Source organism: Heterocephalus glaber, unplaced genomic scaffold (genome assembly GCF_053883595.1).
Source record: "Heterocephalus glaber isolate CG9 unplaced genomic scaffold, H.glaber_assembly_v1.0 deba00001442, whole genome shotgun sequence".
In the NCBI taxonomy this organism is placed as follows: Eukaryota; Metazoa; Chordata; class Mammalia; order Rodentia; family Bathyergidae; genus Heterocephalus; species Heterocephalus glaber.
The window spans coordinates 29,861,706-29,880,933 of NW_028258296.1; the positions used below are offsets into that span (position 1 = coordinate 29,861,706).

Genomic DNA, 19,228 nt, shown 5'->3' on the forward strand with positions numbered 1-19,228 from the left:
TTATGCTTATCACCTGGTAAACACAATTCACACATTAGTAAAGGCACATTTATCAGTTTCTTACACACACATGAAGGAAGAGAAAGGCTGACTAAAATCCCTTTTTATTCTAGTGCAAGTTGCTAGCTGATTGCTATTTTCCTCTAAGACAAAACAGTTATTGTAAGTTGCCTTCACCTTACTTCCTGGAAGGAGGGGCAGGGGCGATCTGACTACAAAGGTGTTCTAAAGTTAACTCTCAACAAGTTGGAGAAAAGTTTAGAGGAGTTTCTTATCTAGCAGGGATTTGTTAAATCTTCTAGAGAATTACTGTTTCTATCTGTGCCTGGCTAGGAGTCTACCTTACTAGCAGAGAGAGAACAGTCCAAACCTATAGCTCAACTCTTAACAGAGGCTTAAGACAGGACTCTAATGGCATCATTTCAGGTCACTCTGATACAGAGGATACCTGATAATCACTGAAAGAATAACCTTTCACCTCACTGAGGAGTGCAGGTGGGAATGATAGATATGTGGAGATTTTCTGCTGACTACTCAATTGGGCCGTTGCGACCTAATTCCCACCGAGGGCCCTTTCAGTATCCGCCAGAGAGCAGCCCTGGCCATGACCCCTCAGTTGTCACCTCAGTTTTCACTAGTTCCACGAAATCAGAGATCTGTCTCTGGAAAGGAATCTAGTTGCCTGTCCAGTCAACATGCCATTGGCCATTAGCTTCAGTGGGGATGGGGATTCACCAGAGGGTACTTGGAGAAAACTATCCTCTGCTTTGAGAGTGGCAGCTTCCCTAAGGCCAATTACTAGTTTGCAGAGAAACCACAGTTTGATTTTAGCATTCTATATGGGACAGATAAAACTAAAGTGCCTGTACCTGAGATGATTTCATAAAAGACCCATTTTACAGTATTTTCTAAATTTACTTGTAGTTCCCATTAAAGTCCACTAGATGACAGTCTAAAACTACTTTTTCCTAGCACTGTTGTCTACTAAAACAAGGAATGCTAATAAATTCAATAACTTCAGGGATGGGGATTTAGCTCAGTGGTTTCGCCACCTGCTGCGCAAGCACAAAGACCCGAGTTCGATCCCCAGTACCAAAAAATAAATAAATAAATTCAATAACTTCAGTAATTAAGTCCAAATGCAACATATAGAAAACATGAATAAAATGTAATTTTAACAAAAGATAATGCAAAGAGGAAAAACTCGAGGCATACACAATTGCAAGGCATAAGATGTAAAATTTAAGACAATACCTAAATGAGCCACAATCCAAAGTCTATGAAACAAAAGTCAGAATTTATTAAACAAAAGTTGGAATCTATGAAACAAAAGCAAAGTCTTACAAATATATAAAAAAATGCTGAACATCTCTGGGCATTAGAGAAATGCAAATTAAAACAACACTAAGATTCCATCTTAGTCTGGAAAGAATACCAATTATTAAGAAAGAAATCAATAACAAATGCTGGCAGGGATGTAGTGAAAAAGGAACCTTCCTTCATTGTTGGTGGGAATGCAAACTAGTATGATTATAATGAAAATCAGTATGGAGATTTCTCAAAGAATTGAAGTTAGAAATTCCATACAACCCAGCAATCCCCCCAATAGGTATTTTCCCCAAAGAGGTTAAGACATCATACTACAGCAATAATGCATACCAATGTTTATGCCAGCACAACTCGTGATAGATAAATCCTGGAAGCAGCCTGTATATACCCATCAACAGATGATTGGAAAAAGAAAATGTGGTATCTATATATAATGGAATACTATTCTGCTATAAAGAATGACAGATTTGTGCTTGCTTTGGAAGCACATATACTAAAAAAAGAATGACAGATTTGAGAACATTTGTAAGAAAATGGATACACCTGGAAAATATAATGTTGAGTGAAATAAACCACATACACAAACTTAAATACTGTTTGGTATCTCTCATTTGAGTGAGGCAAGGCACAAACAGAATAAAAAACAATGGATAGAAGGGGACTAGGAGATATATCTCTTGCAATAGGGAAGTGGTCCAAAGGAAAAAGTATGAGGGGTGAGGAGGAGGGAAAGGGGAAATAAGTAGAAGTACAGGCATGGCATATCTTTACTAGGCATACCTAGTAACTCAATTAATTTAAACATTATATGCCATAACATGAGCTAAGATTAATAATATCAACAACAAAAAAATTGGAATAGGGGAATTGGAGGAAGGAGGGAAGGGGAAGAAAGAGGAAGAGGATTGAGATTTTTTTAAAAAAGAAATAAGCTGTCATGTGTACATATAAGCAAGATGATTGTAAACTGCATGAATTGCAAAGATGTACTAATAAAAAATTTTTAATGTTATTATTTGACTTTTGGTTCATGTTTGCCTGCTCTGTGTTTTTTGAGCCTTTTAATTTTAACTTTTCAGTGTCCAGTGGTTTTTAAATAAGTCTCATGAGGAAAATACATTGTTGAGTCTCATTTTTTATTCAATTTGAGACTATTTTTTAACTGGTGAGTTTAAGCCATTTTATTACAATTGCAGCTATACTTGAGAGGCACAGTGAAGCAAGTATGAGCTCCAGATCCAAATTGCCTGGGTTCAGGTCTTGGCTCTGCCAAGTTACTTAAGCAAGTTACCTAACCTCAATTTTCTCATCCTCAAAATAAGGATGATAATAGTACCAATCCATAGACTGGAGGAGAGAGCCAGCAACCGCAGGGAACACTATCTTGGGAAAAAAGAAGCTGACTGGGAGGCCCTGAAATGTCTGCTGCGGAGCTAGCTTGACAGCATGCGTCTTCCAATGCTGGGTTCAACCCTTGCCTCAACAAGTTACAAGCTGAGTCTCTTTGAGCGAATTACAACACCGCTGCCCTTTGCCTCAGTTTCCTTCATGTCTATATTAGGGATAACAATAGTTTCTGCCTTGGTGATGAGTGAAGAATCTTGCAGAACAGAATCTGGCACAGTAAGTGCTGCTCACCTGTCAGCTGGGTGTAGCCGCCAGCGCAAGTTCCCCACGCCTCTGGAGATTTGGAGACTCGACTTCCGGCTCACCGCAGTGGCACTAGTTAGTCCCTGCGAGGGCCGCCCCGGGGTCACAGTAGTGCCTCGGCGCGCATCCTGGGCGCTCTGCCGCGGGCGTGGCTGAGGCCTGCGAGCGAGGAGACGCCCTGGGCCTCTTCCGAACAAGGCAAGACGCGAGCTAACCTCCGACGAGCTGAGCTGAAGCCAGCGCGGAGGGGGCGGCCGCGAGGACGCAGGCCGGGGTCCGCGGGGCTGCGCTGCGCCCTGCTCGGGTCCCGGGCTCTCCGGCCCGCGCGGCGTTGGGAGAGAGGTGCAGGGCCCGGGCCCACCGCGGCCGCGCGATGCAGTGCCTGGGCGCCGAGTACGTGGTGAGTACGGCAGCCTCCGCGGGGGAGAGCCTGGGCAGGTCGGCCGGCTCCTGCGGGCACTGGCGGACCGACGCTTTCGCCCCTGCTCCGCGCTGCCGGACCCGGGGACACCTGGCCAGGAGCACCCGGGCCCCATTCAGGTGTGGGGCAGCAGGGAGGGAGACGCGGGCCGCAGGTGAGAGGGGGATGCCAACAGCTGCGCCCCCAGGTAAGAACTTGGCGCCTGGGGGCTTGACACCCACACTGCAGAGGAGGTGTTTCAAAAGCTCAGTGGAAAAGCTGCAGGTGACGTTTAGATAAATATAAATAAATAATAAATCGATTGCTTTGAGCAGTCTTCGAGTTGATTTGGGTTCGGTTGGCACTACCTGGTTGGTTGGTTTCTTTTTCTGAACTCTCTCTTTTTCTGGAAGGTTTCTGAAGAGTCAACTCCCAGGCAAAGAGAGTGGAGACCCCAGATTTATAGGAAATGCACAGATACGGCGTGGTTATTCCTGTTCTTTCTCTTTTGGACTGGTTTGGTAAGTGTGGCTGCTCAGCAGGGAAGAGACAAGTATGTGTTGTGTGTCCCAGAATAAATGTGCCTCAAATGTTAGTTGCTTATAGTTTGTGCTGCAGTGAAAGACTCTGTCATGGACCCAGAATGAACATTAGTCCTTGGGGATTCTTGGTGAGCAGCTCCTATCCTCCTAGACCCACTGGAGAGGCAGGCCACAATCCAGTGGTTAATTTAATATTAATGTATTCCAAACATATACTAATAAAAAGTGAGGAAAGACATGACAATCACAATTTGCAGTAGGATTGTTATTTAGTGAGGCCAACGTGAATTCTTGGAGTAGTTCTTTTACCACCTGATACACCCTTAAATCAAATATTCCTCAAGCTTTTGTGGCCTGTAACAAAGGAAAATCTAGAGAAAGTCTAAAAATGAATTACTGTTATTTTAGCTGAGCTGTGCACACACTCTTGTTGTATTGTGTGCAGCAGTTTGATACAAACCCTCTAGTTAAATGTACAATGACTGGTCCCACTCTATTTCCTGCCATGTGTGATTCCTGGTAATCTCATTAGGCCTTGCCGTGGTAGTCCTAGGGGAGTCTCGTGGAAGCTGAATCTTGACACTTTCAAACTTATTTTAGAGTTGTAGAAACAGCAGAAAAAGCCTCACTCAACTTTTTTCAAAGGCCATGTTCATGAAATCATCCAGGCCAGATGGAGGCATGCTGTTTGCTACGTGGTAAATGATTAATTTATAAAGCCTGATAATAACCACCAGACAGTAATTACCTTTGCCAAACAATTCAATTTGAATAGACCCTAAAACACTGTGTTTATTCTCTTTCCAACTAAGAAAGGCATGTGTTCGTTTGTTGACTTTCCAGACTGGTTTCACATAGACAGACTTGGTTATAGGCGCAGTGGAAGACTGGGTCTGAAAGGCCTACTAGTTTTTTGTCGTTGTTGCTTATACTGTGGCCCTTGAAACTCTCCTCAAGAGGCAGTGCACCTACAGAGCCTTCTGCTTGCTTTCTCCACAGGTGGCTCTTTTTCATCTGACTTTGCTATTGTGTCCGTGTGGGAAGAAGCTGCCCTGGCTTGTGCCTGGCAGCTTTGACCTTGCGCTGTCAATGTTATTTAATGATTTTCCCTAACCCTTCCATGGTCAAACCCAGTGCATCACTTCCATACTCAGCCAACAGCTTTCTGGGGGAAAGACTGTAGGTCACCAATCAGAGCCTGAAGAATTTTGAACTAGCTGAGATATAGCACAGAACTGAAAACTGCTTTAAAATTACATTTCATTTGCAAAATAAGCCTGAAGGTTTCTGGATGCTCAAGTTCTCTTTACTTTTAATGAGACGCTTTCTTAGCTGACTGGCTTTTTGTATCATCTGCAACATTTTCAGCTACAGATCTGTATTTAAAAGAGAACAAGGTGTGTTTTTTCTGCCTGACTTTTCCCCGTCTGGATTCTGTAGTAGGTGTCCTGACTGGTGCTATGCTCGACGGGATTATTCTTTGATGGTGTTTTCCTGAGTTAGGACTGGACAAAGAATACTTCCAATAAAAGTGCCAGATTACAAGCAGGAATTGTCTCTTGCAAATAGAAAGAGCACCAGCCTGTGTTTCTATTTGCATAAAATACCCAGACTAGAAAGCAGATCTCAAGCTTGGGATCATCTCTGCCGAACTTCTTCAGTGGCCTCTCCCAACTTTCCCTTTCCTGTTAACCTCGCAACACTCCATGCCCCTGATCTCCCCAGACAGTTGACCTTCCCGGTGACCATACTACACTACAGGAGGTAGGTATATTACCTACCTCCTGTATCACCTCATTTGGAATTGCACTGTCATGTTTGAAATTAGAACAAGGATAGTTTCAAGTATGAGTAGTGTTATGGCAAGGACTCAGGAAAACCCAAATCCTACTGTTTCCTTCCTTTAAAAACTCTCTTTTTCTCCCCTACAAGCTCTCCAAGGGAGAGAGTACATCCAGAGTCCTGGTAAATGGACAGTAGCAATCCTATTAGATCTGGTCATCTGGGCAGAAGCATAAGACCCTTTTCCTCCCCCTAAGTCAAAACACAATCAGGACTCTACTTATTTACCACACTCCAAGTTGGAAGAACAAAAGACAGACATGTCTAAGGTGGGTCAGTTTGCTATGCCAGCCACATGAGCGCAATGAGTTACATCACATTCACCGCTTTTAAGTAAAGGATGAGTAGCCCTGTCTACTAGCACAAGTGACCTGTTCTTTGTAAAATTTGGTCATTTTGACCAAGGAGGAGCCTGGGCAGGGAGACTCCTCCCTACAAGGCCTGTGGTTGGTAAGTCCTGCTCTTTAGGGCATGGACTCTGTGTTTCATCTTTGTGTTCCAATAATAGTCTTTGGCACACACTGGGTACTTGAAGAATGTTTGTTATTTTTATTTCCAAAGTAGTAGTGAATGCAGAATATCTGAGACACATTTGTCTTTGGGACAGTGTACCTTTGGGATGTATTTCCATACTGTAAGTTACTGAATGATGTTCTGTAGCCTCTGTCCCAGAATGAACTTGTAAGTATCAAGTGCAGTACTCATGGTATTCTGTGTATTGTAGATTGGGAAACTTGCAGCACTACATTTGTGTTATGAGAAGAAACTTATTCAATCTTAACAGAAGGTCTGTCAATATGTATTCATGGAATAGTTGTTTGAACTGAAATATCAAATATTCTACATTGGGTAAAAATGATTAATGATTGCAAGATATTCTTGTCTGACAGAATTTCCAAAATAACTTTTTCTTGGGTTCTTTGTTTTTGTGACTTTTAAGCAGTTGTTCCAAAATACTGTTTTCAGAGTCGTTTTGAACCATGTGTTCATACATATCAACTATGTGGCCTCTACAGAGTTCACTAAAAGTAAGACAAAAAGAAAATTTGCAAAAGAAGAAAGGGAAAAAAACCTCAGGGAAATAATTAGCATAGCCTTGATGCACTTAAATAAACCAAAAACCTCAAGAAAAAAATTGAGTTGTCCCAGTGAAGTTTAGCCCAAAATAAGAAGTGACAGACTCTTGAAGAAGAAAGTAAGAAGACAGGCAAAAAAAATGGAGAGGAATCTGAGTGCTTGTGGATGATCTTCCACCTAACCTGCTAGAACCAGCCGGGAAATACCAGGATCCTGAACAGTCTGTGTTACTGCAGAGGAGAGGGGAAGTACTGTGGAGCTGGAGAGACATAACGTTTCACATGGTTCCACTTTCCATCAACATCTTCTGGGATCTGAGGGACAGTTTTCCTCCCTGTGGCCAGGCCCTCACATGCCCTGGGTTTTGCTAGATGTTCATCATGGGCTACTCGGTGGTGGCTGGAGCTGCAGGAAGACTCCTCTTTGGCTACGACAGCTTTGGCAACGTATGTGGCAAGAAGAACTCCCTGGTGGAAGGGGCCCCTCTGTCAGGACAGGACATGACCCTAAAAACGTAAGTGTCTGTTAAGTCCCCAACTATAGAGGGGCTGCATTTCAGAACTTCATACAACTGAGTCATTTAGAGCTTGAAACTGTTTTCCTAACCAAAACTCTTAATCCATCTCATAAAAAGGGAGGCCGGCTGTGTGGTACTAAGAGCACCGTTGTAGAATCAGCCAATCCTAGGTTCAGATTCAGTCTCTGCTACTTTCCATTTCTGTGTCCTTGGGCCAAATCCTTAGCCTCTCCTTTTGAAACTGGTAAGATATTTATCTTACAAGGTCGTTTTAAGGATCCACCGAGATACTGTGTGAGTGAGCTCAGGCATAATGTTCAACGTTAGCATTATTATCCATAATGTATCAGAATCCCAAAACCACAAGTGGTGTATGATTCCACTTATGTAAAATGTCTAAAGTAATCAAACTCATAAATGAAGTAAAATGGTGTTTGTCAAGGGCTGGAGGAGAAGGGAGATGAGGAGTTGTTTAATGGGAACAGAATTTCAGTTTTGCAAGCTGAGACAAGTTCTGTGGATAGATGGTGGTGACAGCAGCACAACAGTGTGAATACTCAATGCCACTGAGCTGTGTATTTAAGATGATTTAAAAAAATTTATGGGTATCTTAACACAATTTTTTTTAAAATGTAAAAGGAAATATATGTTTAAGAGACACTGGAAATCTGTTCCCCTCTCCTCTTGTCCTGCCTCCCCTTCTCCCTTTTCTAGCTGGGAAGAAAGTGGCTTCTGGACGCTGTCTCAGGGTCCCTCCCATGACAGGCGACCTGCAGCAATTCTTCTGACATCCCACAGCAGCTGGATAAGCACTGGGCACCCAGAGCTGCCACCACCAGCCCAGAATCCATTAATGGCAACAACCAGCTTTGTTCATGTGCCTAGACTTACCCAACTTCTGAGTGATGTCAAGAAAGATTGCCTCAGAGTTATGACTCTTAAATTGCCTTTAATTCCCAGCCTCGGGTCCTTCTTTTCCTCTTATTGTTTCCCTGTATTCAGCTCTTCTCAGACGCGTATTTGAACACTCTTGCGTACAAATATGCTTTATAGGAATTCCTTTGAGTCCTTTTTGCATGGGCAGTGCCCTAACATAAGCTTCTTTTTCATCCATCTCCTTAGATACATGTTCTTTATGAATTCCTGCAACCCAGAAATCAAAGGTAAGAGGCTTGGTTCCACTGCCCTCTGTGTGTCCAGCTGTCCTGAAGAGCAACTCAGCACCCTAGAAGAGGTCCAGCTCTTTGCAGACACCAATGGTAGGTACAAGGGGCTGGCTCCCTCCCACAACTCCTATTATACAGTAAGTCTGTGAGCACCTAGAGGATTAAATTACACTGACCTTGCTTTCTCTGGAAAGCTGCAAATTATACTTCTTCACAGGTGACTCCTTTTGTGTGGAAGACCAAAAGCATTTTCTCATGAACTTGCTCAGTTTCGTTGGTCTGTCTGTATTTATCAGAAACTCAGGTTGCTCTGCATGTGCTCCCTGCTTCCCACAACAAAATGATCATTCCCAGAGAACACAGAGGAGACAGCAGACACTGAGTCCAAAGGCTTCAGGTCGAATTGTGTATGTTCTTTGATGAAACTGTTGGAAGCCAGTGGATGCTTTCATTGACCAACAGGATAGTTGTAAATTGTACCCAAAACATTTGTGTAACTGAAGTAACTTGCTGTGGGCCCATTATTTAGATCTAAGTCCTAAGGCTTAAACAAAGGAAAGTAAAAGAAATTTGAACCAGCCCACTGTAAATTTTATGTGCCCAACAAATAGAAGACTAGATTTCTAAAAATTATTTGCAAAACTGGGTTTAAAAACATCAAGGTCTATAATGATCTTCAGATGACCTTCAAATTATTTTAGTACCAATCATATAACTTTTAGTTTTGAATTGGGGTTTTTCGAGAGAACTCTGTCCCAGTTTGTGTGTGTGTGTGTGTGTGTGTGTGTGTGTGTGTGTGTGTGTGTAAGTCACCTGTTTTCTGAATTGTAGTAAGGTCTTCTGTCCCCTTTCTGGCTTGGTAAAATCGCTGTGGTTTCTTATGAGCTCCCCTAGGAAGATGTGTACAGTATAGGAAAATAGTACAATCTGCATGTCTTCTCTTCCAGGGTCTTTCCTATGTGTCTATAGTTTGAATTCCTTCAACTACACACAGAGTCCAAATGCAGATTCATTGTGTCCCAGGCTACCAGTTCCTCCAAGGTAAAAACTTCCATACTTCTTCCTTATCCATTAACAAAATTATTGAGTACTTGTGAAAATCTGTTACTCTTCTAGGCATAGTGGAAAGCAAGAGAAGATACTAGGTAGAGCCCTGCAGGGAGCTTACAATCCACAAGAGGCCAGGAGCAAATAAGGAGGAACTATTTGCAATATACATAATGAACAGTGAATTAGTAACCAGGCTAAATAAGGAGAAAACTCAGCAAACAATAAAGATATATGAAATGTATTATATACCTAAAATGTACCAATAAAAGATTTAAGAAAAATAAATAAATAAAGATATATGTAATAACAATATAGAGCTAGCAAAAAATAATATATTAGGCTTTACTAAGTGAGTAATTTTATAAAGTAATTGGTGTATATTTTTCTTCTCCAACTGTTTATTTCAAAGCAGAAATCATCTACATTTGCTTTTTCATTGTGACCGCACATTATTAGTTTTTATGATTCTAGATTCCTGCATAAGAAACAAGCATGAAAAGCCAGGTGTGCTGGTGTACACCTGTAATCCTAGCTACCTGGGATTGCAGCATCAGTGGTAAGCACTAAGGGGCCACAGTGGGGATCACAAATTTGAGACCAGCCCGAGCAACTTACCTAGACCTTGTCTCAAAATAGAAGAATAAAGTGGTCTGAGAATTAGCTCAGCAGTAGAGTGGCCCAGGCGCCATCTCTAATAACTGTACTGCCACAAAGGGGCCCATGAGGGCAGGGCCAAGGGATCCCCCACCTTTCTTCTCAGTGAACACGGAAAGTCCTTATCAAGAACATACTGGCTGGACTCCTCACAGAGTCTTACTCTTTCTACCAGTTAGCACCTTACGAGTATTTGTACAGCTGCAGTGATGAAGCAGCGATGCCAGGCTCGATGGCCTGTGTTTGCATCATTGAGAAGGCTAAGGGGAAAGAGCACAGCCCATTGCCACCATCAGGGTGCTGAGATCTACTAAAGGAGGATGTGGATTGACTTTGCATTGCCATTCTTTTGAAAAATGTGAGTATGTGTACAGAGAATAAGAATTCTGCAAAATCCATGAGAAATAATGATTTAAGTAAAACAAAGCATTTTGTGCCCAACCATCTAGGACTCTGTTTATCAAACAGGTCTGGACTGGGACCCACATAAAAAATTTATTATATCATATTCCCAGTACATACAAACCTTCATACTTAGGAATATAAAACTGAAAGAGAAATGTCACAAAACAAGACCTCTCTTACTACATATGAGTCATAATAATAGTTCCTAATCTACTGCCCTTCAAAAAAAATAATTTACTTCATAATCTTCTAACTGGTTGCAAGTTCAGCTAGAAAAATGCTAATTTTGCAGTTACTCCAGAAAGACTCAAGTGAGTGTTAACTACATAGGAGGCAGAATATACTTAGCTATCTTGGTGGCATTTTTTTCTAGAATTAATACTTACAGATCATCAAAGGAAATTATTTGCAGAGGAAAGTACTTATTCCATTTTTTTTTTAACTCTAGCTATTGTCAGATACCATAATCATGTCTAAATTAAGCATAATTTAACCCAGGGAAGGAAAAAACTAGAAGCTATTATTTAACACTTGGAAAGCAGGATTTTTTAGAAACACTAATTTGTAACTGTACTGGCAGATAAGATTGAAAAAGAATGGAATTGTTAAGGTTGCTATTTAAGCAGAGTTTAGTATATGTGCTGCCGAAGCAAGCACTAAGCAGAGTTTAATAAACTCTCCTCTTACTGTAACTAGAATGACAATTATAATTGCATGGGAAGCTTATATCTTTTCAGTGATGATCAGAGCAATCATATTGAACTTTTGATTTTTGCCAGGTACTTTTTTCTAAGCTCTTGAAAAACACGTGTATTAACTTAGTGGACCTCACAAAACCTGCTGTAGGTATTGTTTTCATCGTGGTTTTATAGCCAAGAAGACTGATGCAGAGAGAGCTTAAGGTACTACAGTGAGCAAGCAGAAAAGCTGATGTTCAAACCCAAACAGTGTCCATATGTGTTTCTGTCATCCAGTATAAACAGTCAGGGCTGGATTGACTGCCTGGCAAGTGACCTTAGGCTCACACCAAGCTGAGAAAGAAAAATGTCCAGGACCACGTGTTCTCGGGTCACCATCTCTTCCTCCTCTCAAGCCAGTCCTTTCACCCTCACTTCCAATACTAGTTTTTCCAATGAAGACAGAGCTGTTGCTTGGCCTTTATTGGACATAGTGAGCAAGACCAAAATAGGCCTGAGCACTCCATTTCCTTTTCCTACACAAGCAAGTGTTTGTTTAAGACAGAAATTATCATATTTATCATGGAAGAGCAGTGCCAAGATTTAAAAGCTAGAAAACATGAGAAGTGTGGCTGTAGAGCCAAAGAACATTTTCTAAATATCTCTTTTTGACCACACTGATTGTATTTCTTCCTCTGTTGATCATATGAGGTACCCTTTTAGAGGAATAGCTGAATATCAAGAAGGTTTTATACCTAGTTATGAGCTTTTAAAAACAATGAAAAAGCACTGATGAAGATAACAAGCAAGCATATCTTTCTCTTTTTGGTATTCAATGTAGTACTGCACTTTGAGCTAAAAGGCTTAAAGTCCCTCCACCCCACTGCAGGTTCTACTTTGAACCTCCCACATAGGTGCCTGTGCTTGGCACTGCATTGTTTGCTCAGAGAAATTCCACATGCCTAAATATGCAGGCAGCTCTCCAGATAACTTCTTGCTAAGTTAGAGTGGCTTTGCTAGTGGTAAGAAGAAAAGCAGAAATGAGGATGAAACCTCAGGCTGTGGCCTAAAGTTCAACCCTGCCTGAGTTAATGACATACTCAGTGGGCAGCTAGTCAACCCCAGCATGGGTGGTCCAAGCTTTACATATTTTTCTTTGTTACTTTTGGGGTTAAGATGGGTTACTCTTTACCAGCACATGGTTATTTAATGCCTAAAAGGCACCATAGTTAACAAAACTCTGTTGACAAAATTAAGGCCTTATGGATAATTGGAGGCAAAACAAATGAGATGGCATTAAATCTATAGCTGATTTTAATTTTCAGAAACACCAAATGAAAGCTCAGAAAACATTTGCTTTAAAAACATTTCAGGAGGGGACTAGAAGTAATATAGAGTGCTTACCTAGAAGTTTGAGACCCTAAGTATGATTCTCAGCACCATGAAAAAAGAAAGAAAGAAAGAAAGAAATTAGATTTATAGGTGTTAAGAGTCTGTTTAGCAGTGGAAAAGAAAAAGAAATTAAAGGTTTACAAACTGGAAAGCAGGAGGTAAAATTACTGTTCTGCAAATGGTGTGATTATAGAGCTGGAAATGTTAAAGAATTAACTGAAAAGCTCCTGTGAACAATAAGAGAACTCATTTAGGGGGCAAGCAAAAGATTAATATACTGAAATTTGTACATCCCTGTACTTTAAAAAAATCTTCCTTGTACCACAGCAAGAAAAAAAACCATAAAAGTGCCTAGAAGTCAGTTTAACAAGAAATATATAAGCACTGTAGGAAGAAAACCTGAATATGTTCTTGGGCATGAAGAAAATTTGAACAAATGGAAGGGCTTACTGTTACAATATAACTCAATAGTACAAAGATATTATTTCTCCCCTAAATTGATTTATAAATTTATCATGATTACAATAAAAATAAGATGATTAGACCCAAATATATTTAGAAATTTAGTACTCTATATGCCAAAACTGGCATCTCAAGTCAATGACAAAGGATGGACTATCCAACAAATGGTATTGCACAACCAGGTAGGCATCCAAGAAGAAAAGTTGGATAAATTCCAATTTATCCATGCCTCCTATGGATAAATTCCAAATGGATTAAGGGTTTTCAGGCATAAAAATGAAACCAGAGTCAGGTGTGGGGCATGCCTGTAATCCCAGGCTTTAGGAGGTGGAGGCAGGAGGATCACTGCAATTTTGAGGCTAGCCTGGGGTGCACAGTGAGTTCAAGGCCAGAGCAAGACTTTTTCTCAAAAGCCAAACAAAAAAGAGAGAGAAAGAAAAGAAAAATGAAGCCAGAAAGTACTGGAAGAAGCCAGGAGAGAATTTTTTAATAACCTGAGAGTAGGGAAGGCTTATAACTATGATGTAAATATCATAAAACAAAAAATTTGGTAAATTTGACTACATTAAAAAACATTTTTGTGTGATTAAAAACACTTGAAGCAAAGTTAATAGACAAGTAGTTGCAATTCATATAAGAGATTCATTTTTCCAATTTATGAAAGATTTTACAAACCAACTTTTAAAAGACCATTATCTCAGTATAAAAATGGCATATGAATAGATGCTTCAAAGGAAAAAGAATGTTTCTTAAATATAGAAGAGGCTGGACTGGCTACCGTGTTCTTTCCCAGTAGCCTTCTCTCATCCTGTAGGGTGCACTTCTTTTCTACTTTTACTTGGTTCAAACTCACTCTGCAGAGCCTGTTTCTTTTCCTATCTTTACTAAATGAAAAGAAAAATAGAAGAGGCTGGACCTCCCTCTTAATAGGGGGCATTGCATCTAAGTCCCTAGTGTTTTTCCCCCAGCTGACCGTCAGTCTCCAGGGTTGAATGACAATGCTGTGTACTGGGTAAGACTGTGGGGAGCTGCCAGTTTCACGTAGTGCTGACACAGCGTCCTAAGGAGGGCAGTTCATCAGTATCCAGCAGTTATGAATGCACAGAGCTTTTAATCAAGCAGACCTGCTTCTAGAAACACAATCTACAGCTATGCCTGAACCAGTGTGAAGTGGCATTTGTGCATGGTTATTCACTGCAGTGTTTGTAATAGTAAAAACTCAAAACAAGCCTAACTGGGTCTCAAAAGAGGGCTGCTTATCAGCCACTCAGAGTTCTGGGATTGCTTAAATAAATTATGGTACATAATGTAACATTACTTAGCTTTTCTTTTTTTAAGAGACTAGAAAATGAGGGATAGCTGAGAAATTTCTCAGTCAGATAAAGAACACCTATGAGAAATCTACAGTTCCTATTATTTTTTTAATTCTCTTATTGGTACATTTTAGGTATACAATACATTTACATTTCTCATTGGGAAACTGTACTTTTACATGGTGTATCTTGGTTCTTATTTTTTTTTCCCATTCCCTGCACTCCCTTCACCCCTCCACCCTTCCCTATTTACAAAGACTTCGTTTCCATTTTTTCCATTTCTCATAATTTTTCCTTTCCCTTCTTTCCTTTCCCCTACCCCTCCCACTTCCCCTGCCCCTTTGGACTTTTTCTTCCTATTTTGCATTATTAATTATTCATTTTAGTTCCTATTATTCTTTTTTTTTGTACTGGGGATCAAGTTCCTATTATTCTTAATGGTGAACCATTGAATGCTTTTACCTAAGATTAGAAACAGGTGAGCATATCTGTTACCCCTTCTATTCAACTTTGCAATGGAAGTACTGGGAACTGCTGCAAAAGACAAGAAGTAGAAGGGAAGATGTAAAACCATCTTTATTTACAGATGAATGACTGTTTACATAGAAATATCAAAAAAATCTACAAAATAACTGCTAAGCAAATTAAGCAAAGTTGCATGACTCAGGTCAAGTTATATTTCTCTACATTAGCAATTAGGAAATAATTTTTTAAGTCTGTCTTCCACAGAATCATAGACTACTTAGGAACAAAGTTGACAGACAACATCTAAGAACTCAACTGAAAACTTTTAAGGCATGCTGAGGAAAATTAAGAATACATAAGTGGAGAAATACACCTTACTTATGGACTGAATGTTTTAATATTGTTAGGATGTCACCTCTCCCCAAATTGTTCTATGCATTCAGCACAATCTCCCCAACATATTTTTGTAGAAATTGACAAGTTTATTCAAAAAAATTAAAAAGTTAGGATCACAAGAAAAATCTTGAAGAACAACAAAGTTCAAGGGCTGATTTCAAGTTATTTAGTTAGAGTGATGAAGACAGGTATTGGAACAAGGATAGACAGGTATGTAAGTGGAACTAAACAGAGTAGACTGAAATGGAGCTATGGATACACAACTGTTTTTAGTGAAATATCAAAGCAGTTTCATGAGAAAAAGTCTTTTAAACAAATGGTGCTGAAACAAGTGGAAAGACATAGAGGAAGTAAATCAGGACTTTTGGGCTCATATCACACACAATAAATTAACTTGTGATCTTAGACCAAAAAAATAAGAGTGAAAACTACAAAGCTTTTAGGAGAAAACATACAAGAATATCTTTGCTGCCTCAAAGTAGATAAAGATTCCTTTGAGAGAAATAAAAAAACAAATGATACATTGGACTTAATCAAAATTAGAAACTTCCTCTCATCAAAGGCATCATTAATAAAATGAGGGGGTGCCACAAACTAGGAGAAAATAATCACAATACATGTATGTGTCAAATGACGTCAGAATATATAAAGAATTTCTTTAAGTCAGGGTCTGCAATATTTTTCTGTAAAAGTCTAGATAGTAAATATTTAGGCCCTGTTGCACCTACTCACTTACTGCAATGTAGAGTAAAAGCACTCATAGAAAATGCATAAACAAACAGACTCTGTTGTGTGCCAATAAAACTTTATGTACAAAAACAGTCAATACGCCGGAATTTGGCTGACTCCTACCTTAAATCAGTAACAGAAGGACAAACAGCCCAATAAAATCAGACAAAAGATTTGAACAATTGTGAGATGACACACTTACTAGAAGGTTAACATTTTAAAAATTAACCATACCAAGAACTGGTATAAATATGAAACTAGGTATATATTTTGAGTAAGAGTGTGAATAGTGTGGCAGGTTTGGAATCAGTAGTTTCTTTTTCTCTGTCTCTGTTTCTCTCTCTCTCTCTCTCTCTCTCTCTCTCTCTCTCTCTCTCTCTCTCTCTGTACTGGAGATTGAACCCAAGAATCACTGAGCTATATCCCCAACGCTTTCTTAAATTTTATTTTGAGACAGAATCTCAGTAACTTGCCCAAGCTGGTTTCAAACTTGCAATCCTCCTGAATAGCTTGGATTACCAGTGTATGTCACTGTGCCCAGCTTAATAGTTTCTCATAAAGTTAAGCACATACCATCTGGCCCCGTAATTCCACTTTTAGCCATTTACTGAAGAGAAATAAAAAGGTACATCCCTAATTTTATTGATTGATTGATTGATTTAGGTACTGGCGATCAAACTCAGGACCTTGTGCTTGAGAGGCAAGCACAGTACCACTGAGCTAAATCCCTGGTGATACATCCCTAATTTATAAGGCATTTATATGAATGTTTATAGAAGCTTTATTTCTAATAGTACCAAACTATGAATAACTCAAATGGCCATCAACAGAAGATAGAAAAACAAATCAAAGCATATGCCTACAGTGGAATAATAGCAACTAAAAAGAATGATACACTGATGCCTGCAGAGCTGAGTGAAATAAGCTGAGCACAAGAGTGAATATTCTGTGATATCTTTCACATGGGACCAGAGTCTCCACTAAGGCATAGTTATAAAAATCAGATCAGTGGTTCCAATAAGAGATCGGGACTGATTGGAATCAGCCATGAGGGAAGTTTCTGCCACGATAAAAATATTCCTTAGGGAATGGAATCCTCCAAGGGGATGGTGGTTACTTGGACGTGGGAGGTTTTTCAAACGTTTTTAATTGTATGTTCAAGATCTATACCCTTAGGTGAGGACTCTAGCTCAGTGATGAAGTACTTGCTTAGCATGCTTGAAGCCCTGAGTTCAGTCTCCAGGACTGAAAAATAAACCCTATTCCTTTCATCGTAGCATATAAATTTTAGGTCACTAAAAATAAGACTCCTTTACATTCTGATATGAACAGAGCTATAAGGTATATTGAGTTAAAAAAAATAAAGCACCATATAGCATTATAAAGCACTATGGAATAGCATGCAGCATACTGCCTCTTGTACAAAACAAAGAAATCGTGTTATTTATATGTGTGTGTGCATATATATATATGCAGACTTGCATGCATTATGTCAAACAAAGAGAACCTGTAGCACATAGAAAGAACTTATTTTTCTCCTTCTGACTCTTCAAACTTATTTAGTGGAACTAGCTTTTTTCTCTGTCCTTGAATAAAAACAAACAGTTCCCAAGGCCTCTCTGCTTGCTTTTAGGTAGTAAGTATTTGGTTGCTTTTAGTTGTAAAAAAACACTTTTGATTCAGTAATTAAAATGTTGAACTCAATGTGATAATGTTGCAGCTTGATTGGAGGCTCAGCATCTCCCCTTCCCAACCTTGGAGCAGAAGCAAGTAGCAAGATCGAGGTGCTGGCCAGCAGCTATAATCAGCTGTTTCTCTCTTCTATTACTTTTCTAGTCTTCCTCTCCTGGCTTGCTAAAATACATTTCTGACTTCTAGGCTGGAGCAATAAAAGTGAAGAGAAGAAAAGAGAGGAACAAGAATGTTTTCCCCTGACTGGTACCAGCACCAGTGTTCCCTAGAGAAAATCCAGCCAGTCCTGTCTCTCATGGGCACTTTTTAGGTTCTCTGGGGCTCTTTCAGCAGCAGTGTCCTTCATGTACAATAATCTGTCCCCTTATTCAAGGTTTTATTTTTCCATGTTTCAGTTACCCAAGTAAAACCACAATCTGAAAATATTATGTGGAAAATTCCAGAAACAAAAAATTCATAAATTGTGTCCCATTCTGAATAGCATAAAAAACTTTTATTACAGTATATTGTTATAGTTATCCTATGTTATTATTGTTGTTTTTCTCTTACTGTGCCTAATTTATGAATTACATTTTATCATAAGTATATAAGTATAGAAAAAATATATGTAGAGTTCAGTACTGTTTGTGGTTTCAGACGTGTACTGGGAGTCTTGGGCCATATCCCTCACAGAGCAATAGACCTCTGCTCTGGTTGGTCATTTCTGAGGCTTTCCTCAGTGCTAAGGCATTATGCAGCCACCTCCTTCTGCTAAAGTCTCTGCTCCTTTCCATGTGACTATCTTAGACATGATCAGTGGAACCCAATACAGTGACTCATGAACCCAGTGACCCACATCTGGACCTCTACAAGCTCTTACACATTCTTTGCCCTGCAAATACCCTGGTGGCTGTTAACTCCCTAATCCAGCCCTTTGCTCTGCTGCCAAAGCCATTCACCCTCAAAATTTTCCATACTGTTCAGAACTTTGCCTGTAAAATCTCTTAAGATCTCTGAGTGTTCCATGAAGCCTTTCTCATCTAATGTAGAGGAGATGGCCCCACCCTCCTCTCAGGTACAGAGAAGGAGTCCTGTGAAAAAAATTTCAGAATCACTCTCCTAATGACTTTGTGCACTTGTCAGCACCTGAACAGGTGTGAACTTGATGGTGTGCCAATAAAAATTAAAATCATTAAATGTGTTGGGAGATCTCAGGATAGAACATAGACAGTGACAAATGAATCTAACCATATTACAGCTATTTGACAGCCTCACTGAAGGAGGTAGAGGAGTTGTCCTAAATAGCTTTAGAAAATAGATCTGTCACTGGATCTTACAGTTTGTAAGCTAAAGACAAAAATGACTCTGAGAAGGTGAGCCAGTCCCAGCACCCAGAAGGAAGCTCCCCTGCTGCCATTCCAGGCTCCTAGGGCAGAGAAGCTCAGCCAGTCCCAGCACCTGGAAGGAAGCTCCCACTGCCATCCCAAGCTC

General features: G+C 40.0%; 1 protein-coding gene and 1 long non-coding RNA gene across 11 annotated transcripts in view; one reads left to right on the top strand and one right to left on the bottom strand.

The window, feature by feature from the left end:
• The window catches only part of LOC110348389 (uncharacterized), a 115,750-nt gene extending 112,644 nt beyond the window's left edge, over positions 1-3,106 (bottom strand). For both annotated transcript variants that reach the window (XR_015452002.1, XR_002393594.2), the window contains exon 1: positions 2,968-3,106. This is a non-coding gene — a long non-coding RNA (uncharacterized LOC110348389). The remainder of the gene's footprint in view (positions 1-2,967) is intronic.
• Positions 3,107-3,248: 142 nt separating this feature from the next.
• The window catches only part of Slc44a3 (solute carrier family 44 member 3), a 77,364-nt gene continuing 61,384 nt past the window's right edge, over positions 3,249-19,228 (top strand). For 4 of the 9 annotated variants that reach the window (XM_021255339.2, XM_021255342.2, XM_021255341.2 and 1 more), the window contains exons 1-5: positions 3,437-3,664; positions 3,793-3,900; positions 7,212-7,354; positions 8,480-8,616; positions 9,471-9,564. In XM_021255339.2, coding sequence (XP_021110998.2) covers positions 3,566-3,664; positions 3,793-3,900; positions 7,212-7,354; positions 8,480-8,616; positions 9,471-9,564 — 581 coding nt within the window. In that variant the 5' untranslated portion in view covers positions 3,437-3,565. Of the gene's footprint in view, positions 3,380-3,434; positions 3,665-3,792; positions 3,901-7,184; positions 7,355-8,479; positions 8,617-9,470; positions 9,565-19,228 lie in introns of those variants that run through there. The other 5 variants (XM_004841225.4, XM_021255344.2, XM_087213163.1 and 2 more) reach the window with 5 other exon arrangements.